Consider the following 25,777-nt stretch of genomic DNA (forward strand, 5'->3'; position numbering starts at 1 on the left):
GACAGGCCTAGATAGATATAGATAGATAGATAGAGATAGAGAGAGAGAGAGAGATAGATATATATGAAGATAGATAGAGAGAGAGAGAGGAGAGAGAGACAGAGAGACAGAGAGAGAGAGAGAGATGAAATATATGTATATATATATATGAGATATGTGAGATATATACCGATATCTATCTATCTGTCTGTCTGTCTATATCTATCTCACTATCTTGCTATATCTATTTCTCTCTCTCTCTCTCGGTATATATCTCATATATATATGTATATGTTTGTGTGTGTATATAAATATATATGTATATATATGTATCTATCATATATATGTATGTATGTGTGTGTGTGTGTATATATATAGATAGATAGATAGATAGATAGATAGATAGATTGATTGATTATAGATAGATAATGGATGGATATATAGACACAGAGAGAGACAGAGAGACAGACAGAGAGATAGAGACAAGATAAATAAGAGATATAGATAAAGATAGAGAGATAAGCAGAGAGATGGAGAGACAGAGATAGATAGATAGATAGATAGATAGATAGATAGATAGATAGATAGATAGATAGATAGATAGTGTGTTTTCTATCAGAGCAACCTGGTCTACCCAAATATGGGAAGGAGCATATATATATATGAAGAATAAAACAGCTTAATTGAATTTAATACACATATGAAGGCAGATTGGTTTATTGTCTGCCAGTACTTCACTACCTTAGCAGCTCCATTTCTGTTAAGTGGGGCAGCAGCAGTAGCCTTTTCTGCCTCTGTTATTAGGAAAATCTCTTTGTAGAGACCTGGGAACATCTGGTTTCACCCTCCTCAATCTGGCGATGCTGCTTTGTGGGGCACCATCTTTTGGTGGCAAGATCTGCCTTCAGAACCCAAGAATTGGGCGGATGACCATGGAGACCTTTGGGAATAAAAGCGTTTTTGGGCTCGAAAACCAGCTGGATCCCCGGCTCCCGGTGTGTTGTGCCAGTGTTGCCAGACGGAGGAGAGCCAAGAAGACGCTTGGAGGGGGGAAAAAAAGGAGGAGAAGCAGGACGCTATCTGGAGCAACTGCAGGAAGCAGTGACGCTGCACGGCGGGAGCCATTTTGTCCCATCCTCAGGGACAGGAGGAAGTCTGCCACAACAACATGGCCATCGTCTTCCCAACCAATCTCCAATTCATTTCTACTTTTGCCAGGGATGAGAGGCAGGAGATCCTCACCCCCACCCCCTCCTCCCGGGGGGGCGCCGAATGGCGAGATTGATTTCAACCAGTCTACCTGAAGCGCATTCATGAATGTAAAAAAGCCTTATGCATGATTCAGAACACAATTTCCACACACACACATCCTCTTTTCTTCCCAAGCAAGAGTTTTATTTATACGGTCACAGCTGCCACTGTAGAAATGAAGCTGTTTTTGGTTGTTGTTTTTTTGCTCAATGGTTGCTGAGAAGCAGTTGGACTTGAATTCACGGCGGGCCGATGAAAGTGCTGGGAAATTGGGAATGCCAGTTGTGTATTTTTTTTTTTTAGTTGTATATTTAGTTGTGTATTCCTGCATACGCTTCAGTCTCTGGGATGATTAAAGGCCTAAACCGATAGGAAAAACGGTTGCAGGAACTGGGTATGGCCAGTCTAGAGAAAAGAAGGACTTGGGGTGACATGATAGCAGCCTTCCAGTATTTGAGGGGGCTGCCCCAAAGAAAGCACCAGAAGGCAGGACAAGAAACAATTGGATGGAAACTAATCAAGGAGAGAAGCAACCTAGAACTGAGGAGAATTTTTCTAATAGGGAGAACAATTAACCAGTGGAACGACTTGCCTCCAGAAGTTGTAAGTGCTCCATCACTGGAGGTTTTCAAGAAGATATTGGACAGCCATTTATCTGAAATGGTGTAGGGTCTCCTGCTTGAGCAGGGGGTTGGACTAGAAGACCTCCGAGGTCCCTTCCAGCTCTATTCTGATTGAATTCTGTAATGTGCTGTGAACATGTTCAGCTGGGTCTTGGATTCCGCCCATATTTCCTTCCTTGGCATGTGAATATTTACCGTTCTTGAAAGACTGGGGGGAGGGGGAGGAGGCTGCCAATCTTGCTCCGTTTTACTCTCCCCTATAAATGTTGTGTCTTGGATTGGCATTTAGTGTGATACAAAGCGAAATATTTTTCACCTAACCTGAAAAGCTTTAGACTTGGTCTTTTTTTTCTTCCTTTGAGAGCTGTCGGTCTTCGCTGGGTAGCTTATACAGTTGAGAATCATGATAAGGCCGTACAATTCTCCTTTTATCCTCAGGGCAATTAAAATTAGCTCAGTTACATGTAATTAAGCAAAACCCTGACGGAAGTAAGAGCCTTCTTCCTCTTTTTAGGTAAAAGAAGGTTCTGTTCTTCCTAAGATTAAAAAAAAAAAAAACTCCCCAAGAATTTCAAATGTCATTTAGAGAGAATTAAGAAGCAAAGTGGAAAAATTTTCATGACAGCTTGGAGAACACATTCTTTAAACAAAGAAATAATGTTCTTCCTCGAAAGAGAAAACGTCCCTTGCCCAAGTCCAAAAAAATACCCTTGTCTGTTAATTTTATTTATTAAATTCATTTGTGACTGTTGTGACTTAGGCCCAAGTAGTTATTACCAGACACAATCAGTCCTAAACAAACATATTTTATTAGAACAGCTGAGAATTACTTCATTCTCAGTCCAAATTAATTCCAAAACAAATCGTTCACAAAACGTCCTTCAACCTTATCACAAACCTTTGTCCTCTTTGGCACCCTGCCAAAGCCTTTTCTTGGCAAAGCCCCACAAAGTTCAGAAACAAGAGGTGATGGCTAAAAACAAATGTAGAAATGTTGCTTTCCTACAAAGAGCCCAAGAGCTGTTGCTGCTCTGTTAAGCCTTATGGGAGGGGTCAATCATCTCCTGGCCTTACTCCCGAGTTGTCCTTTTTGCTTTAGCTGCTTTTGCCTTCTGGCAGCTCTTCGCATGCGTGCACTAGGAACAGGCTCCTCCTGTTCCTCTGCCTCTCTTCTGTCCGCCTCTGGAGGCTCTGGAGTCCGTGCATTGCTCCCAGATGTCCTTGGCCCCATCTCTGCCCTCATCTGGGCCTTCCCCAGAGTCCAGGACTGGCCCATGCTCCTCCCCAGCCTCTTCACTGTCCGATTCTACTACTAGCTCTGCGGGCTGCTGGTGGACCACAATAGTCACCTATCTTGTATCAAAACAACTCTGGGCGGCTTACAGTGTTACTGGTTGCAGCAAAAACAGAGAGGTAACCCTAAAAAGAATAGACTAGGAATAATGAAATCAAGTTTATTACAGCCAAAGACCAGAGACCAAAACAAATGAAAACACTCAAGGAATACCCAGTCAAAAATTCTAGAATAAAGTAATGAATAACAGAAAAAATCTAGGAGTAAGTCTCTGCTCTTTTCATATTTGTTGAGGACTTGAGTTTGAAAACATCGATGAAATAGATTGGGTGAGAGTTAGGTGAAATGGGTGGAAAGAACTTTGAACAGAGCTTCATGGCGAAGATAAAATAAATGAATATATTTTAGTCAGCCGTGCAGCGTTCATTCATGCTTTCATCGATCTGTGACTGAATGTTGTCTACTTTTGAGCCTTGAATGTCTTCCCTTTGTACATCTGTCAATCACATTGACGCAAAATTTTGGTTGTTCTTGAGCATCAGATCGGATGTGACTTGTGATCCCTAAATACCGTGTTTTCCTGAAAGTAAGACCCAACTGGAAAATAAGCCCTAACATGATTTTTCAGGATGCTCGTAATATAAGCCCTAACCCAAAAATAAGCCCCAGTTAAGATTGTCAGCTGGGTAGATGCATTTAGTACCGTATTTCCCCCAAAATAAGACATCACTGAAAATAAGCCCTAATGAATCTTTTGGAGCAAAAATTAATATAAAACCCCACTCTTATTTTAGGGGAAACACGGTATATAGAAATGTTGAACAAGTCAAGACTCTATGAGTACAGGAACGATCTTCTGCATGTCCGTTAATCCTTTGTCAAGGTTCACTGAAGAGCACTGCAGAGCTCTTCCTAACCACACTTTGCATTGTATAGGATGTTACCCCAAAGCTAAAGGCGCTACAGAACTGAAGAAGCACCTTGGATGAGAAGCAAAACGTCTTCAGGGAAAAACAAAGTCCAGTTGTCTTTTGAAAAAGCACCTTTGGGGACAACCATGATCTGGAAGACTGAGAATCTTCATAGACTCTGAAGGTGCTACAGTAAGTGCTCTCTAAAGGAAGAGAGTGAAAATGAAGTGTGAACTTTACAACTGACGGATCCAATCAAAGCAAGCACGGGCGAGATGTTCCAATCTCTGAATGCAAAACTTTATTGAGTGCATCATTTTGGCACCAATGAGAGGGCAAAACCAGATCTAGCTAATTCCTGTGCAAACCCACATCATTAAATAATAGGATTCTCTCTCCCCCTATTGGTGCAGGTCGCAACGTCCAATCGAGTGTCACTGTATTGTCATGAGAACAAGTCTTCAGTTTTGGCAAACACCTGCCGAAGCGTCCTTGGTTCTCACGGCTCGTGTTCTTGATGTCTGGAGCCTACATTCCATCTCACCCTTCCCTATCTCCTGGTTCTTTGGCAAGCTGCGGGATAAACACACTTCGAACTTGACATGAAGGTTGACAGGAATGAGGCTTCTTCCCAAACCACACTTAAGGAATTACAGAATGTCTTCACGTAAGGGGTTCATCAGAAAAGAGCAAAAATGGATCCTTCTATTGCTGAGCTACTTTTGGTGTAAACACATTCAACAGTGTTCTCTCCTCACCCATCTGTCTCTTTGTCTCCTTAAACCATTGCAGTTTCCCGCCGGTTCTGCTTTAAGATCTAGGATTTGAGCTGATGACGTTCCCATTCTTCCTTCAACAAGGGGAGGGGAATCTGGAAATTCTGGAATTCGGCCTGCTGCTCATAACCAGGAAGGAAGCAAGCTTTGCTGGTACAAACAGCCTTTGTCCTGTGTGCGCTGGGTAACAGATGTTGAAAGCCCTCTGGTGCAGAGTTGACAACCCAACTTGAGGATTGGGGCAGAGCAGCGTTCCCAAGGATCGCAGTCCTGCAATCCCGCAAGGCTTTCAACATGATCGTCCTTTCCCTCAACCGTGTTACCCCAAGCTTTGTCTTTTGGGGAGCGATGGTAGCAAGGGAAAATCAACGGGCTAGTGGACTGAGTCATATTTCCAGAGTTCCTGATGAAACAAACGTCCCTTGTTCCAACTTTGTAAATTAAGTTTCAAGTACTTAACTGTGCTTTCCATATCCAAAGGCTTTTCATACCCAAAAGCTTAAACCCATCTTGCCTTGGATTGTAGCTCCTCTCGGCCTTATGGGCAGGGTAGTTGTTGAATTGTGGCGACGTGGACCTGCTGAGGTCTTAACGGGGTTGCTGTTAAGTTGGAGGTGGCTGATGGATTTGTAGCAATGATGCCACTGAAGTACTTTTCTTGCCTGTTTATTTTTTAGTTTTGTATCTACAGCAGCGTCTCCATCTTTAGAATAGAATAGAATAGAATTTTTATTGGCCAAGTGTGATTGGACACACAAGGAATTTGTCTTGGTGCATATGCTCTCAGTGTACATAAAAGAAAAGATACCTTCATCAAGGTACAACATTTACAACACTAGTGATGGTCATAGGGTACAAATTTAACACTTAATGATACAACACTTAATGATAATCATAGGGTACAAATAAGCAATCAGGAACAATCGATATCAATATAAATCATAAGGATTACCAGCAACAAAGTTATAGTCATACAGTCATAAGTGGGAGGAGATGGGTGATGGGAATGATGAGAAGATTAATAGTGCAGATTTAGTAAATAGTTTGACAGTGTTGAGGGAATTATTTGTTTAGCAGAGTGATGGCCTTTGGGAAAAAACTGTTCTTGTGTCTAGTTGTTCTGGAGTGCAGTGCTCTATAACATCGTTTTGAGGGTAGGAGTTGAAACAGTTTATGTCCAGGATGCGAGGGGTCTGTAAATATTTTCACAGCCCTCTTTTTGACTCGTGCAGTATACAGGTCCTCCATGGAAGGCAGATGGGTAGCCAATGTTTCTTCTGCAGTTCTAATGATCCTCTGAAGTCTGTGTCTTTCTTGTTGGGTTGCAGAACCGAACCAGACAGTTACGGAGGTGCAGATGACAGACTCAATCATTCCTCTGTAGAACTGGATCAGCAGCTCCTCGGGCAGTTTGAGCTTTCTAATCTTGCCTTAGATCCTAGCTCCTGCTTTTTTTAAAGTTCTGTACCTACTGTTGTTAATATTATTTTTATTATAATCCGCCCAGAGTTGCTTTGCAGAGTGAGATGGAGTGGGGTGGTGGCAAATAGCAATAGCATTTAGACTTATCATATTTTCCCCAAAATAAGTCCAGGTCTTATATTAATTTTTGATCCAAAAGACACATTATGGCTTATTTTCCTGTTAGGTCTTAATTTGGGGTGGGGGTGGGAAAATACAGTACTAAACCCCTCCGTCTGCTGACGATCTTAACTGGGGCTTATTTTTTGGGGTAGGGCTTATATTACGAGCATCCTGAAAAAAATCATGCTAGGACTTATTTTGCGGTTGGGTCTTTATTTTCGGGGAAACAGGGTATATACCGCTTCCCAGTGCTTTACAGCCCTCTCTAAGCGGTTTACAGAGTCAGCCTATTGCCCCCCGCCCCCAACAATCTGGGTCCTCATTATAAATTCGATCAACAAGGAACAAATTGTAGCGCGGATATTTGAAATAACTTTGGAGAAAGCCTATTTTTAAGACAGGTGCACGCTCTCCCTTACCTACCCTTGCTTGGCTCGCCTCTTCATCAAGTTCCAGTGTGAGTTTAAAACATAAACCGATTTCCTTCCACCTGGTCTACAATCTTGTTTGCTTAACCTTTTGCGGTTGTTTCATTAATAAGGGTTGAGAGGCATTGTTGGGGAGAGGGGGGGACGGCTATCATGCTTCTAATTTCCTAGGTTTCCTTTTGTTGGTCGCTTAAATAAAAGATTTTTGCAATTTCTACGGCTCGGGTCAGGAGGCTTGGAGAAATCTCTTTTGTCGATTAAGCCGAGCTTAAAAGCGGTTTTTATCAAAAATTTAGCAAAATGCCAGTAATATTTTCTCTGAACTGAAGCCTTAGGTTTCCCCCCCTTCCTTTTAATTTGCCTTTTAGTGGTTCGCCAGGGAATAATTAAGTGGTTGGGGAGAATCTATCGGAGATCCTTTTCCTGATGCGGTTTAATTTCTTCTCCTCCGTGGGCACATTGAGATGGTCGAATCTGGACTCCCATTCAATTCAAAACGGAGCTGGAAGGGACCTTGGAGGTCTTCTAGTCCAACCCACTGTTCAAGCAGGAGACTAGGTACCTCAGTGGCTAAGACACTGAGCTTGTCAATGAGAAAGGTTGGCAGTTTGGCGGTTTGAATCCCTAGTACAGGTCTCCTGAGTGAGCAGTTGGACTAGATGACCTCCAAGATCCCTTCCAAATCTGTTGCTGTTAATTCTGACGGTTAAAAACCTCCAGTGATGGAGCACCCACAACTTTTGGAAGCAAAATATTCCACTGGTTAATTGTTCTCATGCCAGGAAATTTCTCCTTGGTTCTAGGTTGCTTTTCTGTTTGATGAGTAGAGTAGAGTAGAGAGAATAGAATAGAGTATCGTAGAGTAGAGTAGAATAAGAATAGAATATAAGAGAAGAGGGAAGAGAAGAGAAGAGAAGAGAAGAGAGACTAGACTAGATTAGACTAGACTAGAGAATAGAATTAATAGGGATTGGATGTGATGGAATAGGAATAGAATAAATTTATTGTCACTTTAATTGTACGCTAATTGGCACACATTTCTTGGACTCTGATAACGGCTTCTTGATGCGGCTTGTAAATCACGCAAGCTTTTCTCACCTTGCCCAACGTCTTGATAATTCTGACTAGCCTCAGAATGAAAATGTCCCTTTCCAGCCAACCCAGGATGATAGAAAACAGGCATTAAAACTTTGCACATCATTGTGTGCAGGTTTTTTTTTTATTGCAATGAATAAAACGGAAGGGCGCTCCTAATCTGGTTCGTTCAAATGATGGGAGAGCTTGTTCAGAATCATTTTCTCCCTTGTCCCTCTTCAAAGACCCCCAGATGAAGGAAAATTCCTATTTAGCTAACCGCTTGGTGACTAGGAGTAGCTTAAAGATTGATGCAAGATTAATGGTGGACAGGAATGCTCAGAGATATTGCTGCAGCGATTCCTTTCCCAGCCTCCAGCCTTAGTAAAATCTCTCAGGACAGGGTGGGGAAGGAAGAGCGAAAGAATTCCTGTTTACTTCAGTGGAAAAAGCTTTTGGATGCTTCAGACGTTGAAATTGGTGAAAAATCTGATGGAGATTCTCAGTCATCCAGGTCATGGTTCTGTTGTGACCCAGGCCCAAGTAGGTAGTAGTAGACGCAATCAGTTCAAAAACAAACAGACTTTATTAGAACAGCTGAGAATTAACTCATTCTCAGTGTAGTTCAAACTAAATCAAAACAAATTCTTCATAACACAATTCTTCAGTCTTATCACCAACCTTGATCTAATTAGGCAAACTGCCAAAGGCTTTTCTTGGCAAAAGTTCAAAAGCAGAAGACGCCGCCAACAAGAAATAAATGCAACAAGACAAGGAGCAAATCTATCAACATTGTTTTCCGACAAAGAGCCCAAACGCTGGTCTTTTGAGCCTTATGGGAGCGGCCAGTCATCTCTTGGCCCTACTCCCGAGTCGTCCTTTTTGCTTGAGCTGCTCTTGCCTTCTGGCAGCTCTTCTCATGCGTGCATTAGGAACAGGCTCCTCCTGTTCCTCTGCCTCACTACTGTCAGCCTCTGGAGGCTTTGGAGTCCGCACATCACTCCCAGATGGCCCTGGCCCCATCTCTGCCTCTGACGCAGAGCCCTCATCCGGGCCTTCCCCAGCCTCCAGGACTGGCCCATGTTCTTCCTCAGCCTCATCGCTGTCCGACTCCGTTGCCAGCTCCGCAGGCTGCTGGCGGACCACAACAGGTTGTCCCAAAGGTGCTTTTTCAAAAGGCAACTGGACTTTTCTTTGTTTTTTTCCTTGAAGATGTTTCGCTTCTCATCCGAGAAGCTTCTTCCGTTTGGATTGAGTCCTTCCGTTCCCCACCATTCAGTCCGAATGGAAGAAGCTTTTTGGATGAGAAGTGAAAGGTCCTCGAGGAAAAACAGAGAGCCTTTTGAAAAACCACCTTCAGGTCTGATGGAAGCTGTTAAATCTTCATTAAATCCCTCTTGTATTCCTCGACGTGTCAATAGCATTTAATTTTTCTTTTCCGCCCCCCTGCAATTTCCAACTGCAAAAAAAGTGTTTTGATGGCTCGTTTCCATTTTCATACTGTTTTGTCAGTTATTGCGTGTCAAGGGCCGGCCTAAAAAACAACAGATCAAGCAAACTTCCACCTTGAGCACCGAAATATCTTGAGCTGTCTTCCTTCCGTTTGTGTTTTTTCTGAAGGTTTTGTGGCTTATTCATTTCCAGTGATTTATGGCTTCCTTTTGCCAAGATATGGAGGTACCTTTCTGCTCTGGGTACAAGAAGTCTCATTTCTGATACTTGACGTCTCAACGTTGAAAGTTCAAGATGAGCCAGTCATGAAATCTTGGGAAGTTTTTGTCCCTTCCAAGCGTACCGCTCTGCATCAGATAAGGAAAGGCTCCAGTTAAAGCAGATACTCCTTTTTCTTTTCCCCCAAACCAACTTGTTCGTTTTTTGAAAGACTTGGCTGCGATAGCAGTTCGCAGACTTAGGCCGTCCCAGATGGACTATCTAAACCTTGTCTAAAAGAATTGTCTTCTGTCAGGTGGAATTCCTGTGCTGATATAACTTCTGGAATTTGATAGGTCGAGACACTTCCTACAGGAAGGAAAAGCGGTGAATCTAAAGTAGAATTTGAGTTGGTTTTGTGACAAATATTTCAGGGGATAAATATCTGTTGGGGTTGAGCTTGGGGGTAGTGACCCTGTTTCCCCGAAAATAAGACCCAACTGGAAAATAAGTCCTAGCATGATTTTTCAGGATGTTCGTAATATAAGCCCTACCCCCAAAAGAAGCCCCAGTTAAGATTGTCAGCCAGATGGGTGAAATGCTCCCAGTTCGGACAGGATCACCCGATCCAGTAGTGATGGTGACAGGTAGATCAGAGAACCGGTAGCAAAAATCCCTGCCCCCGCCCCCCTGCCCAGCTGAGTCGTGCAATCATTAGAGTTTTTTTTTTTTAACTTTTAAAAGCATTTTTTCTTTGGCCGAAAAAATGCTTTTAAAAGTAAAAAAGCCTCTGATGATCACGCGGCTCAACTGGGATCATCAGAGCCTTTTAAAAGCATTTTTTCTACAACCTCTTCAGCCGAAGAGGTTGTAAAAAATGCTTTGAAAAGGTTCTGGCGATCCCAGCTGAGTTGCCTGATCTCCAGAACCTTTTAAAAACATTTTTTTACAACCTCTTCAGCCGAAGAGGTTGTAAAAAATGCTTTGAAAAGGTTCTGGCGATCCCAGCTGAGTTGCCTTATCGCCAGAGCCTTTTAAAAGCATTTTTTACAGCCTCTTCGGCCGAAGAGGTTGTAGAAAAAATGCTTTTAAAAGTTTTTAAAAAAAAAGATAGCCACGCCCACCCAGTCACATTACCCCCCAAGCCACGGCCACAGAACCGGTAGTAACAAATTTTACATTTCACCAGTGCCCCAAAATAAGACCTAACCAGAAAAATAATCCCTAATGAGTCCTTTGGAGCAAAAATTAATATAAGCCCGGGTCTTATTTTCAGGGAAACATGGTAGGAAAGTGAGATAAACAGGGTTACTTGGGCCTATGACAACTAATCATGCTAATACGGAACAGGAGAGCTTTGGAAGCCTTTAAGGGCTATGCCAGAGATTGAAACATCTGCTAATTGACCCCGAATTATCGTCCTTGGACTTTGGAGAGGGGGAAAATGCAAGAATATAGTTCTAGCGATTGAATAATGTTTGAAATTCCAAAACAGGAAACGGTCTTCTGTGGAATTTGATCACTCGGATTCCTAGCTCCGACGATATATTCCATCTGTTTTTGTGCCTTGAGAAGCATCATGGCTTAACCGTGGGGGAGTTAAACCGGGTTAGGATTGCCCATCTTTTGTGTTTGAAGTTGTGATTTAGAAAAGGGATGATTGAGTTCGAACAATAGGAAAAAAAAAAATAGAAAACGGGTATATACTTGGCGAATAGATTAGAAGGAAGTTTCCAGAAGTTTGAAACTAGGATTCTGGCTAGTTTTAAGCGGAAGTTGCTGAAGGCTGTTATGATTGGCAGTGGAGACGCTCAGATCCTTCCCATCTTTCCTGCATGACTACGCAAGGACAGCTCTTTCAGCTTCTGTTTTTATAGGTACCAAAATCATTTCCAGAATAACTAGAGTTGGAAGGAGCTTTGGAGTCCTTCCAGTTCAACCCCTTGCTCAAGCAGGAAACCCTCTACCATTCTGGACAAACATTCTGGTCCAATCTCTTCTTTAGAAAATCCATCAATGGAGCACCCACAATTTCTGGAGGATAGCCCATTCCACTGGCCAATTGTTCTAGCTATTAGGAAATTTCTTCCTTAGTTCTAGATTGGTTCCCTCCTTCGTTGGTTTCCATCCATTGTTCCTTGCTCTGTTTTCAGGTGCTTTGGAGAATAGCTTGACCCCCTCTTCTTTGTGGCAGCCCCTCAAATATCGGAAGGCTGCCGTCATGTCACCCCTGGTCCTTCTTTTCATTAAATTAGGTTTACCCAATCCCTGCAACATTTCTTGAGATAGATAGATAGATAGATAGATAGATAGATAGATAGATAGATACCGGTAGATGATAGGTAGGTAGGTAAGTAGGTAGGTAGATACAGATAGCTGGATGGATGGACAGATCGATGGATGGATGGATAGATAGATACAGAGATACAGAGATAGACAGACAGACAGACAGACAGACAGACAGACAGACACACAGACACACAGACAGACAGACAGATGCCGGTAGATGATTGATAGGTAGGTAGGTAGGTAGGTAGGTAGATACAGATGGATGGATGGATGGATGGATAGATAGATACCGGTAGATGATAGGTAGGTAGGTAGGTACAGATGGATGGATGGATGGATGGATGGATGGATGAATAGATAGCGATAGATAGCTAGATGAGAGAGAAAAAAAAAAAGAGAGAGAGACCCTGTTTCCTCTAAAATAAGATACCCCCTGATAATAAGCCCAATCAGGCTTTTGAGCGCATGCACTAAAATAAGCCCTCCCCGAAAATATTTACACGCATGCGCAGCCGGTCCCTGCCATTTCTTCTGGTTTCCTCCACGTGCCCCAAATAATAAGACCTCCCCGAAAATAAGGCCAAGTGCTTATTTCGGGGTTCAAAAAAAAAGAAGACAGGGTCTTATTTTCGGGGAAACACAGGTAGATAGAGTTCTTTATTGGCCAAGTGTGATTGGACACACAAGGAATTTGTCTCCGGTGCATACGCTCTCAGTGTACATAAAGAAATTTATGATTTATATTGTTATATTGATATATTGACCATCATTTGTGTACCTTGATGAAGGTATCTTTTTTTTTATGTACACTGAGAGCATATGCACCAAGACAAATTCCTTGTGTGTTCAATCACACTTGGCCAATAAAAATTCTATTCTATTCTATTCTATTCTATTCTATTCTATTCTATTCTATTCTATTCTATTCTATTCTATTCTATTCTATTCTAAAAAATAAAATACATTCATCGAGAATCGTAAGATACAACACTTAATGATAGTCATAGGGAACAAATAAGCAATCGAATCATACTAGAAAACAATATAAATCGTAAGGGTACAAGCAACGAATTACGGTCATGCAGTCATAAGCAGGAGGAGACGGGTGGTGGGAACGATGAGAAGATTAATAGCAATAGCAGTGTAGACTTAGTGAATAGTTTGACAGTGTTGAGGGACTTATTTATTTAGCAGAGTGATGGCCTTCGGGAAAGAAGAGGGACTGTACACATCAAGAAGTGAAGCTTCTCACGTCAAAGTCAACAAATATCGGAGCCTCTTTCTTCTCAATTTCCTCCCTTCCCCCATTCCCCCGACTGCCCAGAGAGAGATGGAGCCACGTAGCCATGGATTTATTCGGGTGTCCTTGATGGGTCGCCTTGAAACGCTCATCCACGTCAAAACATGGCAGTGAATTGCAAAATAGAAGCCAGCGCGCGATGAGATAAAAGAAAGAAAGGAAGAAAAAAAAAAGAGGCAATAGGTCTTTCTGCTTATGCACTGGAAAATTATCTGCCTTTGAGGGTTTGTTTGTTTGTTTTTTTAAAAAAATGTTTTGTTTCTCTCTACTTTCTGGTTCTTCCCAAACAGATACATAAAAGGAAACCAAGTGTGCTGATTGTAAAGCTTAAAAGTTTCTTTTTTGGGGGCAGAAGAAGAAATCTGCCAAAGTTTTGCCCGGTGGGAAGGAAAGGATCTGACCTTAAGAAACCGGGGAGTTGGGGAGGGGGGAGTGGGTGTGGGGTGTCACGACCTGCAGAATATTCTTTGGGGTGTCTTTTCTACCCGATATGGAGATGGTCTCTAGTTTTGCTCTTTGGAAAGTCCAGGAAAAAAAAAAAAGGCTGTGCTTTTTTGGGGAGGAGTTGATTTTTGAGAAGGAAACTGCATCCTTCCTGGATCTTTTTCTCATCTGGTGGTCTAAGCTCCGGTGTCAAGAGGGGGGGGGGAATTGAGTCTGTGCATTGGGGAGGGATTTTTTTTGGGGGGGGGGGGCTTTTCCACTGGTTCTCTCCCAAGGCTCCTTTTTCCTATTAGACTTGGAGCTTTGGACCACCAATCTTCCAAACTTTCTTTCTCTCTAACCAATGAATGAACTTTAGTAACTGGGTAGACTGAATGTTTCTCTCTCTCTCTTTCTCACTCACTCTCTCTTTCTTCTTTCTTTCTCTTACTCTCTTTCTCTTTCTCTTTTCTTTCTCTTTTTCTTTCTCTCTCTCTTTCTTTCTTTCTCTATCTTTTTCTTTCCTTTCTCTTTCTCTCTCTCTTTCTTTTTCTTCTTTCTCTCTCTTGCTCTTTTTCTTTTTCTTTCTTTTTCTTTCTCTCTTTCTCTTCTTTCTCTTTCTTTCTTTCTCTTTCTTTCTCTCTCTCTCTCTCTCTCTTTCTTTCTTTCTTTCTTTCTTTCTTTCTTTCTTTCTTTCTTTCCTTCCTTCCTTCCTTCCTTCCTTCCTTCCTTCCTTCCTTCCTTGATGAATGTATCTTTTCTTTTATGTACACTGAGAGCATATGCACCAAGACAAATTCCTTGTGTGTCCAATCACACTTGGCCAATAAATTCTATTCTAAATTCTATTCTAATTCTTTCTCTTTTTCTTTCTTTTTCTTTCTTTCTCTATCACTTTCTTTCCTTTCTCCTCTCTCTTTTTCTTCTCGCTTTCTCTTTCACTCTTTTTTTCTTTTTCTTTCTCTTTCTCTCTTTCTTTCTCTTTCTTTTTTCTTTCTCTCTCTTTTTCATTCTTTCTTTCTTTCTTTCTTTCTTTCTTTCTTTCTTTCTTTCTTTCTTTCTTTCTTTCTTTCTTTCTTTCTTTCTTTCTTTCCTCCCTCTTCTCCCCCCTCCCCTTTTAAAAGATTTCTAGACTGGTCCTCCTTCCTTCCTTCCTTCCTTCCTTCCTTCCTTCCTTCCTTCCTTCCTTCCTTCCTTCCTTCCTTCCTTCCTTCCTTCCTTCCTTCTTTCCCGAGGTTGCCAGGAAAGTAGCTAGCCTTGGGGGAATGAGGCATTGGGAAGGGAGGGGCAGGGACGGTGAGACCTCCATGGAAAGAGGCTCTCTTCCTCCTCCCCCTCCCTCCCTCCTTCCCTCCGTCCCACACCCTCCGGGGGGGGGGGTTGCAAGCCCCCAGCTTCTTCTTCTGTTTTCCCTTGTCAAAAAAAAAAAAAAAAAGATGGCAGGTCGTTGTGAGCCTGTAAACAATGCAGTTATGAAATGGCAGAACACCCCGGCGAGCTGAGCATGCTCAGAACCGGCCGGTAGGGGGAGGTGGTTGAGAGAGATGATCTAATTCAGAGCAATTTTGGGGGATGGAAAGGAAAGGAAAGGAAGGCCAGGCGCCTTTCTCGCCCCTCCACCCACCATGACAGAGCAGCACCGAAGCCTTGAAGGCTTCTCCTTCCGTCTTTAAGAGATTGGCAAAGGCTGGCAGCCCTTTTGGGGGAATCTGGACTCCTTGAGTTGGTGAAGAGCCCTTGGCAGAAATTCCATCCCTTTTTCCTCCTCTTTCTGCCTGCCCCTTCTACTCCTCTCTCCTCTCCTCTTGCTTCCTCAGGCCTTTGGTTCCTTCCTGGCTCTTGAGTTGGACGAGGGGACGATGGGTTTCCTTCCACCCTGGCATCCTGCAGATGGGTCCTTTCCCTTCCCTTCCTTTCCTTTCCTTCTTCCTTTTCTTTCTTTTCTTTTCTTTTCTTTTCTTTTCTTTTCCTTCCTTCCCTTCCTTCCTTCCTTCCTTCTTCCTTTTCTTTTCCTTTCCTCCTATTCTTTTCCTTCCTCCCCTCCTTCCTCCTTTCCTTTCCTTTCCTTTCCTTTCCTTTCCTTTCCTTTCCCTTCCTTTCCTTTCCTTTCCTTTCCTTTCCTTCCTTCCTTCCTTCCTTCCTTCCCTTCCTTCCTTCCTTCCTTCCTTCCTTCCTTCTTCCTTCCTTCCTTCCTTCTTTTCCTTCCTTCCTTCTTCCTTTCCTTTCCTCCTCTTCTTCCTTCCTTCCTCCCCTCCTTCCTTCCTCCTTTCCTTCCTTTCCTTTCCTTTCCTTTCCTTTCCTTTCCTTTCCTTTCCTTTCCTTTCCTTTCCTTCCTTCCTTCCTTCCCTTCCTTCCTTCCTTTCCTTTCCTTTCCTTTCCTCCTCTTCTTTTCCTTCCCTCCCTCCTCCTTCCTCCTTTCCTTCCTTCCTTCCTTCCTTCCTTCCTTCCTTCCTTCCTTCCTTCCTTCCTTCCTTTCCTCTCTTTCTCTCTCTCTCCTCTTGCTTCCTCAGGCCTTTGGTTCCTTCCTGGCTCTTGAGTTGGACGAGGGGACGATGGGTTTCCTTCCACCCTGGCATCCTGCAGATGGGTCCTTTCCCTTCCCTTCCTTTCCTTTCCTTCTTCCTTTTCTTTCTTTTCTTTTCTTTTCTTTTCTTTTCCTTCCTCTTCTTTCCTTCCCTTCCCTTCCCTTCCCTTCCTTTCCTTCTTCCTTTTCTTTTCCTTTCCTCCTATTCTTTTCCTTCCCTCCCCTCCCTTCCTCCTTTCCTTTCCTTTCCTTTCCTTTCCTTTCCTTTCCTTTCCTTTCCTTTCCTTTCCTTTCCTTTCCTTTCCTTTCCTTTCCTTCCCTTCCCTTCCCTTCCCTTCCCTTCCCTTCCCTTCCCTTTTCCTTCCTTTCCTTTCCTTTCCTTTCCTTTCCTTTCCTTTCCTTTCCTTTCCTTTCCTTTCCTTTCTTTTCCTTTCCTTTCCTTTCCTTTCCTTTCCTTTCCTTCCTTCCCTTTCCTTCCCTTCCCTTCCTTTCCTTTTCTTTTCCTTTCCTCCTCTTCTTTTCCTTCCCTTCCCTTCCTCCTTTCCTTTCCTTTCCTTTCCTTTCCTTTCCTTTCCTTTCCTTTCCTTTCCTTTCCTTTCCTTTCCTTTCCTTTCCCTCCCTTCCCCCCTCCCCTCTCCTTCCTTCCTTCCCTTCCTTCCCTTCCCTTCCTTTTTTCCTTCCTTCCTTCTTCCTTTCCTTTCCCTTCCTTTCCTTCCCTTCCCCTCCCTTCCCTTCCTCCTTTCCTTTCTTTTCCTTTCCTTTCCTCTCCTTTCCTTTCCTTTCCTTTCCTTTCCTTTCCTTTCCTTCCCTTCCCTTTCCTTCCCTTCCCTTCCTTTTTCCTTTTCTTTTCCTTTCCTCCTCTTCTTTTCCTTCCCCTCCCCTCCCTTCCTCCTTTCCTTCCCTTCCCTTCCCCTTCCTTCCTTCCTTCCTTCCTTCCTTCCTTCCTTCCTTCCTTTCCCTCTCTTTCTCTCTCTCTCTCTTCTATCTATCTGTCTGTCTGTCTGTCTGTCTATCTATCTATCTATCTATCTATCTATCTATCTATCTATCTATCTATCTCTGTTGCATTGATTTCTTCCATCTTCCTTGTGAAGACCTGGCTTTGGACAGAAGGAAGGCCTAGGAGAGAAGGAAGGAAGGAAACTTGGGTTCTGATGATTTGGTTCGATTTCTGTGTGTGTGTTTGTCTCTGCATGCCTATAGGATGGGACTTTTATTTCTTAAAAGCAGGTGATTTTGGGGTGGGGTGGGGTGGGGTGGGGACGGGAAGCACATCTGTGCACACTTTCTCTCTCTCTGGCCAGCCCTGGGTCTAAAAGATCTGCCTTTTTAAATGGAACCATCTCACCCTAATTTTCTTCTTGTTGCTCTTTTAGATCTTCTAGGGGGACCAGAAATACTTTAAAAAAACCCGGACCGCTTCCTGCTTTTGTGAGGGGGGGAAAGGAAAACCCCCGTGCCTTGAGTTTACCTAAGCATGTTTACGTTGAAGTAAGTCCTGTTTATTTCACTTAAGACTTACTTTCAGGTAAGTATGCTTAGGAGGATATTTTAAACCTTTGGGTTGTCCCCTTCCCAACGTGGCTGCCTTCCCTCTTCTCTTCCCAGGGTGATAAAGACTGAAACGTCTAACAATCTTGGTGTGTGTGTGTGTGTGTGTGTGTGTGTATGTAGGTCTTTGATTATTCGGGTTTTCTCCCATGTAAAATTGGAAGTGTCTTGGCGACGTTTCGACGAAGTCTCATTCGTCATCGCTTAGTGCTTCTAGGAGAAATCTAGCAGTTAAAAGGAAGAAATAGCTGCGATCACACATTGCTCACAGAAGCACGAAGCTGAAGCCTGAAGATGACGAATGAGACTTCGTCGAAATGTCGCCAAGACACTTCCAATTTTACGCGGGAGAAAACCCGAATAATCAAAGACCTACATATATACATATATATATACATACATACATACATACATACATACATACATACATACATATATATATATATATATATATATATATATATATATATGTAGGTCTTTGGTTATTCGTGTTTTCTCCCGCGTAAAATTTTACGCGGGAGAAAACCCGAATAACCAAAGACCTACATACAAACACCCGCGAAAACCTCAGAAAACAAATATATATATATATATATATAGGTCTTTGGTTGTTCGGGTTTTCTCCCGTGTAAAATTGGAAGTGTCTTGGCGACGTTTCGACGAAGTCTCATTCGTCATCTTCAGGCTTCAGCTTCGTGCTTCTGGGAGCAATGTGTGATTGCAGCTGTTTCTTCCTTCCACGGGAGAAAACCCGAATAACCAAAGACCTACATATATATATATATATATATATATATATATTTGTTTTCTGAGGTTTTCACGGGTGTTTGTATATAGGTCTTTGGTTGTTCGGGTTTTCTCCCGTGTAAAATTGGAAGTGTCTTGGCGACGTTTCGACGAAGTCTCATTCGTCATCTTCAGGCTTCAGCTTCGTGCTTCTGGGAGCAATGTATATATATATTCTCTCCCTATCAGGCTAAGCTTTCAGGATTTCTTTTCTTTTGTTGTTGTTGTTGTTGTTGTTACAATGGCCCTTTTGAAAACAATTCTTATTGTGTCTCGATTTCTCCCCACCCCCTCTTGTTTCCTTTGGTGAGAAGTCAGCAGCAAATACTAGAGATCAAAGGTGGTAGGAAGAAAGAGCCACCAAGATGTGTGTGTCAGATTTAAAGGGTTACCCAGAGGATAGTGAAACAATCAACCATAACTTTCTGTCCCTGTCTTGCCTCCTTCGGTTAATAATGCACAAGATGACTTTAACTATCCTGGGGGTGGAGTGGAGTATGGACTTTGTAGCCCCATTCTCCCACATTTTCCAGAATACCTTTTCTCTTGAGTCATGTTTCCAAGGTGTTTGAGAGAGAGTAGTTTTAACAGGCTAACTGAGGTGGAAGGGACTTGGGAAGTCTTCTAATCCAGCCCCCTGCTCAAGAAGGAGACCCTATATCATTCTGTGCCATCTCTTCTTAACAGTGATGGAATAAGTGATGGCGCTTCTGAAGGACAAGCTATTCCACCGATTAATTGTTCTCACCGTCAGGAAATTTCTCCCTTATTTCTAGGTTGCTTCTCTCCTTGATTAGTTTCCATCCATTATTTCCTTCCTGACTTCCTGGCGGTTTGGAGGATAGCCTGACTCCTTCTTCTTTGTGGCAGCCCCTCAAATATTGGAACGCTGCTATCCCCTAGTCCAGCGGTTCTCAACCTGTGGGTCGCGACCCTGTTGGGGGTCGAATGACGATTTGCCAGGGGTCGCCTAAGACCATCGGAAATATGGGAAGTATACTTGCGAGTCGAAGAATCGCGCTCCAATGGTTGACTCCACAAGCCAGCTGCAGGCTCTTCAAATCGCTAGCCGAATTCGGCTTCAGGCGCGATGAATTAAAAAAGAGAGAAATCTTTGCTCTGATGTCTCCCTCTCAAGCCAGCTGCGATCACTCCCAATCGCTAGCCTAATCTGGCTTCAGGCACGATAAACTTAATAGGGGAGGAGTCTCCGCTTTAATGCCTCCGTCCTCAAGGCAATCGCAAGCAGTTCAGATCGCTAGCCAATACGGCTTCAGGCGCGATAAATTCAAAAAAAACAATTTGCCACTTTTTTCCTCCTTCTGCGGCTGCTGAGGCGCATTTTATGGTTGGGGTCGCCACATCGTGGGGAATTGTATTAAAGGCAGTGGTGGGATTCAAGTAATTTAACAACCGGTTCTCTGCCCTATGATTTCTTCCAACAACCAGTTTGCCAAACTGTTCAGACAGTTAACAACCGGTTCTCCCAAATCCCACCACTGATTAAAGGGGTTGCAGCACTATAAAGGTTGAGAACCACTGCCCTAGTCCTTCTTTTCATTAAACTAGACCTACTCAGTTCCTGCAACCGTTCTTCATATGTTTGAGCCTCCGGTCGCCTAATCATCTTCGTTGCTCTTCTCTGCGCTCTTAAGGCATAAAAGGATGGCATTCTGTTGACTTTTAGTTGCAACATTTGCGTGTCTCTTGTTTCATGCCTCACCCTTGGCGTCACCACATCACACATGTTTCGGTAGTCCAGGGCAGTAAAGCGAGCAATCGCTTTGGCAAGGCCGCTCCTCGGGCTGTGTCAGCGATGAGATACTTTTGGCGTTGGCTCTGGAAGGCAGAAGATATCCTCAAGGAGAGGGTTGAAAATGGGGGGACAGCACTGCAGGAAAAAGGAATGTTGCAAGAGATAGGAAGACGCGTCCAATTGTTCTCAAGGTTCCAGTCAACCCTAGTTTTGTAGGCCTCTTGATAGTCCTCCTTGCCTCGCTCCTTGGTCTGTGTGTAGAGGCTACTGTAGCTGGAGAAGAACCAGCATTTTCTCCAGTCAGAAGTTGACCTCTGCAAGTTTTTTTTTTTGGAGGGGGAATGGTAGCTTGACTCAATTGTAATGTATGGCTGTGAAAGTTGGACCATAAGGAAGGCTGAGCGCCAAAGAATGGAGGCCTTTGAACTCTGGTGCTGGAGAAGACTCCTGCGAGTCCCTTGGACTGCAAGGCGATCCAACCGATCAGTCCTAGAGGAGATCAACCCTGACTGCTCTTTAGAAGGCCAGATCCTGAAGAGGAAACTCAAATCCTTTGGCCACCTAATGAGAAGGAAGGACTCCCTGGAGAAGAGCCTCACGCTGGGAACGATGCGGAGTAAAAGAAGAAGAATGGGACGGCAGAGAACTAGGTGGCTGGATGGAGTCACTGAAGAAGTCAGCGTGAGCTTAAATGAATTCCGGAGGATGGTAGCGGACAGGAAGGCCTGGAGGAGCGTTGTCCATGGGGGTCACAATGGGTCGGACACGATTTTGCAACTAACAACAACAAAGCTTGACTCAAATCTTGCCCAAACCCGTAAGAACTTAAGGGAACTTCATGAAGGTTGCCATCTGGGGACGTGGGGGGTTGATAATCAGAGCAGAATGGGGGATTTTTGTAGCCGTCTTCTTCAATGCTAGAACATCGATCATCTCGGATCAGGGACCAGAAGAACCAAGCCAGATCATTCGGCTTAGTGGCTTCCATGTCCCCTTTGGCCTTCAAAGATTGGTGGGGAGTGACAACTTGCTTGGAAGCGAGCGCTGAGTTCAAAAGAAACGTTCGAGACCGTTTCCTTTCTGCTCCTCATCTCCAAACCGCAGGGGACGGATGAACATATAGTCCATTCTTGCTTCCGTCCCCCACTTTAAAACAGAGCCCCTCTTCCACCCAAACCCATCAGCGTTGGCTTTAAGAAGCTTTTATAATCTCTTGTCATCTGTCTCGCTGGCTTTGGATACGCCACCTTTTTCCATAAACCCCTCTAGTGACCTAACGTTATTAATCACCCGGGCCCCAGTATAAGCAGGAGAACGGAGACAGACAGCTGCAGGGAAAAAAAGGGGAGGAAATTAAAAAAAAAAAGAAGAAAAAACGAGTGCAGAGGCTTTTATTCTGAAACAACCTTGGCTTAGCTGTTGGCTTTTGTTGAATCTGCTGTTAAGATGACATTTCTTTGCTTGGGTGGGTTGAGTATAAGATTTCTCTGCCAATCAGAAGCCGAGAGATTGGGGCATGGAGGTGCCTTGAGCTCCAGGGAAGTTTCTCTTGCTTTTTTAAGTGGGGCGGTGAAGGGAAGAGGGGGGGAGGCAGATGGAGGTCCCGCTAGGCTAGGATTGTTGAAGCTTGGGAAAGAGATTGGGTGGCCATTGCAAAAAAAATCATAACAATCATAATCATTATTGCTTCTGGTTTTTGGTTTTCCCGTGCATGCACTCCATGACTTCTTGGGTTGACTTTTTTTTTTTTTTTCATGGTTCAGGTTTGGTCTGCATTAACCTTCATCTTTGGGCTGGATCCAGAAAGGAAAGGGAATTTCCTTGGAGTTAAATCAAGGTGATTGCCACCCTGCCCACCCCCAATCCCCGCGTCGGTTCCGAAATGCTTTGAAGGAAAACAGTTGGTGGATGGGCTTCTTGAGAGACAAAGAGCCAACGGGGCGGTTGGGGGGGCATTTCCCCTCTCCCCCGCTGTTGAGTTTTGGGGCTCAGCCAGGAGAGAGAGTTCTAAAAAGAGGAAAGAAGAAAAAAATAAACAAACCGGCAGGAATGATTTGGTGAAGATCCATAAGGTGCATGGCAGAAGAAAGAGAGAGAGAGAGAGAGAGAGAGAGAGAGAGAGAGAGAGAGAGAGAGAAGGCCTTGAAAAGATTGAGCTATGAATGTTAGCTTTGCTCCCTAAGAGTTAAAAAAAAAACGAGGCCCAAGAGCCAACCAAGTTTACTCAGAGAAACGATGGGCTCCCCTTTGGTCGAAGGGGTAAAGGCGAAGGGTTGGATTGCTTTATGGGGGATTCTTGCGTTGAGCCCATGCTAAGCTTGGCATTCGGTGGGTTTTCTTGCACTACGGAAGTGAACAAGGAACAAGAGCTGTTGTGTGTGTGTGTGTATACATACAGCAGTGGGATACTCGCCAAAGCATCTTTTGCGTGGTTTCTGCGATGTAGTAAATTAAGAAAGCCTTCAGCCAAGGTTTTGAAGGCCTAAGGACAGTTGGGGAATTTAGAATATGGATCGGTTAAAAGAATCTTCAAGGGGAAAAAAAACCAAAAAGATAAGATATGTGACACGTCGCAAACTTAAAATCCATCCTCAAGTTAGCGCTTTGACTCTGGAGAGAAGGGGTTGCTCGCTTGGTTTTCAACCTTGAGTTTTGAAAAGGTTTTTAAAGGCCTCTCCTGCTTTTCAAATCTCTTCTCTTGAATTCCTATTTTAGCTTAATGGAAATTATTTAAAAACCATATTGCCCGCGAGACAAAAAAAAAACGGGTTCATTTTGATGATGGGGCTGGCCAGGCTCTTTTTTTAAAAAAAAGAAAACTAAACTAAAAAACATTTGTTCTTTGTGTATTCTCAAAACATAGTCTGGAAGTGCTGGAACCCATGAGTTTAATTCTGATTTTTGGAGGACAGAAACTTTCTTTATAATGGTCATGTTTTAATTCTGGGTTGGATCTTTCTTCTCCCACCCCCTTAACACTCATGATCTCATCTAAATGTTGTCTGGGTTTCTTAAGAATGAATTTGCAAATGCATTTTATGTTGCTGTGGACGATCCATCCTATGAGATATGACTTACGTGCTGTGGAGTGATGTAAAAAAAATGTGCTAACTAGCCACTCCAGATTTTAGTATTCCTAGGACTTCTGGATGTCTATGGAGATCCTCAGTCATCCAGGTCATGGTTGTCCCAAAGGTGCTTTTTCAAGAGGCAACTGGACTTTTTGGTTTTTCTGTGAAGATGGTCCTTGAAGCATCTTGGATGGGAAGCAAAACATCTTCAAGGAAAAACAAGAAAGTCTTCAAGGAAAAACAAGAATGTCCAGTTGCCTTTTAGAATAGAATAGAATAGAATTCTTTATTGGCCAAGTGTGATTGGACACACAAGGAATTTGTCTTGGTGCATACGCTCTCAGTGTACATAAAAGAAAAGATACCTTCGTCAAGGTACAACACTTAATGATAGTCATAGGGTATAAATTTAACACAGAACAGAACAGAACAGAACAGAACAGAATAGAATAGAATAGAATAGAATAACAGAGTTGGAAGGGACCTTGGAGGTCTTCTAGTCCAACCCCCTGCTTAAGCAGCAAACCCTATACCATTTCAGACAAATGGTTGTCCAATCTCTTCTTAAAAACTTCCAGTGTTGGAAGATTTACAACTTCTGGAAGCAAGTTGTACCACTGGTTAACTGTCAAGAAATTTCTCCTTAGGTCTAGGTGGCTCCTCTCCTTGATGAGCTTCCACCCATTGCTTCTTGTCCTGCTCTCAGGTGCTTTGGAGAATAGCTTGACTCCCTCTTTTTTGAGGCAGCCCCTGAGATATTGGAAGACTGCTGTCCTGTCTCTCCTAGTCCTTCTTTTCATTAAACAAGACATACCCAGTTCCTGCAACCGTTCTTCATATGTTTTAGCCTCCGGTCCCCTCATCATCTTTCTTCTTCTTCTCTGCACTCTTTCTAAAGTCTCCACATCTTTTTTACAACATTTTTTGGGGGAAAAAGCACCTTTGGGACTGGACCCCTGCATGTTGTTTTGAGACAGATCTCTGCTGTATCCAGAGGTAGAAGGTTGCAAGCTTGCCTCCTCCCTGAGACTTTTAGATCCAAACATAAAAGTCAAGGAAGCAGGACAGAGGAAAAAAAAAAATTCCATCCGATTCAGCCAGGTGCTTTCGCATATATCTAAGGCCACACAGGTACTGGTTCAAGGAAACCTTTTGGGACAGAAGTAGGTAAAAGGCATCTTATCGGATTCAGAACAGTCGTGGGATTCTTGAAAGCATGCAACTGTAGACTCGGGATTGCTCTTCTACCATTCCATCTCCCTTATTTTACAACAATCCTTCTTCTTCTCCTCCTCCTCTCTTTCCCTTCCCTCCCTTCTTCTATCCTCTTCTACTTTCTTCTTTCCTCCTCTCCTTCCCCTTCCTTTCCCCCACTTCTCCCTCCCTTTCTAACCTTCTCTCCTACCAGGGGGTGAAATCCAGCAGGTTCTGACAGGTTCTGGAGAACCGGTAGCGGAAATTTTGAGCAGTTCGGAAAACAGGCAAATACCACCTCCGGCTGGTCCCAGAGTGGGGTGGGAATGGAGGTTTTGCAGTATCCTTCCCCCAGGAGTGGGGAGGGAATGGAGGTTTTGCAATATCCTTCCTCTGCCATGCCCACCAAGCCATGCCCACAGACCGGTAGTAAAAAAAATTGATTTCACCACTGTCTCCTGCTCTTTATTCCCCTTCCTTCCTTTCTTCCTCTCCTTTTCCCTTTCTTCTGTTCCTCTCTCTCCTTCCTCTCCTCTCTCCTCATCTCTATCCCTCTACTCCTTTTTCCATTCTCTCTCTCCATTGTTGTGTTCATTTTCAATCCCAATTTTTTCCAAAGTGGCATCCGAGCAACCCCCTGATTTTCTATTTATATACGCTTCCTTTTCAATTTCTTTTCTGTTTTACTGACTTCACACGTATTTATTTATTTATTTGTTTGTTTCCATTTCTATACCGCCCTTCTCCTGAAGGACTCAGGGACTCAGGGCGGTTTACAGCCAATTTAAAGCAACATGGATATACACAAAGAAATTAAAACATAATTAAAAACTAATTTTAAAATTTGGCCCAACAAATTAAAACAATCCTAAAAAACTTCATGAAACCCCCACTAAAATTTCGTTAGGCTAGCCCCGCATGGTGGAATAAAAGTCTTAAGCTCGCGTTTAAAGGTCCGGAGGTCAGGGAGTTGACGCAACCCCGGAGGCAGCTCATTCCAAAGGGCAGGCGCCCCCACAGAGAAGGACCTCCCCCTGGGAGCCGCCAGTCGACATTGTTTGACTGACAGGCCCTCCCTGTGGGAGCGCACAGGTCGATGGGAGGCAATTGGTGGCAGTAGGCGGTCCCATAAATATCCCGGTCCTATGCCATGGACCATCATATATGTACATTTATGTAGTAACATATCAGAAGATTTCGTCTTATTCCAAAGTTGAAGCTTACGGGAAAAATGGTTGTGGAACCACCAAACATGTCGGGGGTGGGGGGTGGGCGGGGATGATGGAAATTGAGATTTAGTTTTTTTAGTTAAA

At 43.4% G+C, this 25,777-nt stretch overlaps 1 protein-coding gene across 12 annotated transcripts in view; it reads left to right on the forward strand.

Annotated features, from left to right (window-relative positions):
- EHMT1 (euchromatic histone lysine methyltransferase 1) overlaps positions 1 to 25,777 on the forward strand; it is a 118,865-nt gene that overhangs the window by 25,922 nt on the left and 67,166 nt on the right. For 6 of the 12 annotated variants that reach the window (XR_009152289.1, XM_058159154.1, XM_058159165.1 and 3 more), the window contains exon 2: positions 17,483 to 17,597. The exons of 3 other annotated variants lie outside the window; for them this stretch is intronic. Coding sequence is in view for 5 of the 9 variants with exons in the window: in XM_058159154.1 (XP_058015137.1) it covers positions 17,483 to 17,597 (115 nt within the window). In the remaining 4 variants the exon portion in view is untranslated. Of the gene's footprint in view, positions 1 to 4,477; positions 4,726 to 4,850; positions 4,988 to 17,482; positions 17,598 to 21,801; positions 22,037 to 25,777 lie in introns of those variants that run through there. 3 more of the 12 variants (XM_058159160.1, XM_058159161.1, XM_058159162.1) reach the window with 2 other exon arrangements.

This window comes from Ahaetulla prasina, chromosome 16, assembly GCF_028640845.1.
Source record: "Ahaetulla prasina isolate Xishuangbanna chromosome 16, ASM2864084v1, whole genome shotgun sequence".
NCBI classification, from domain to species: domain Eukaryota; kingdom Metazoa; phylum Chordata; class Lepidosauria; order Squamata; family Colubridae; genus Ahaetulla; species Ahaetulla prasina.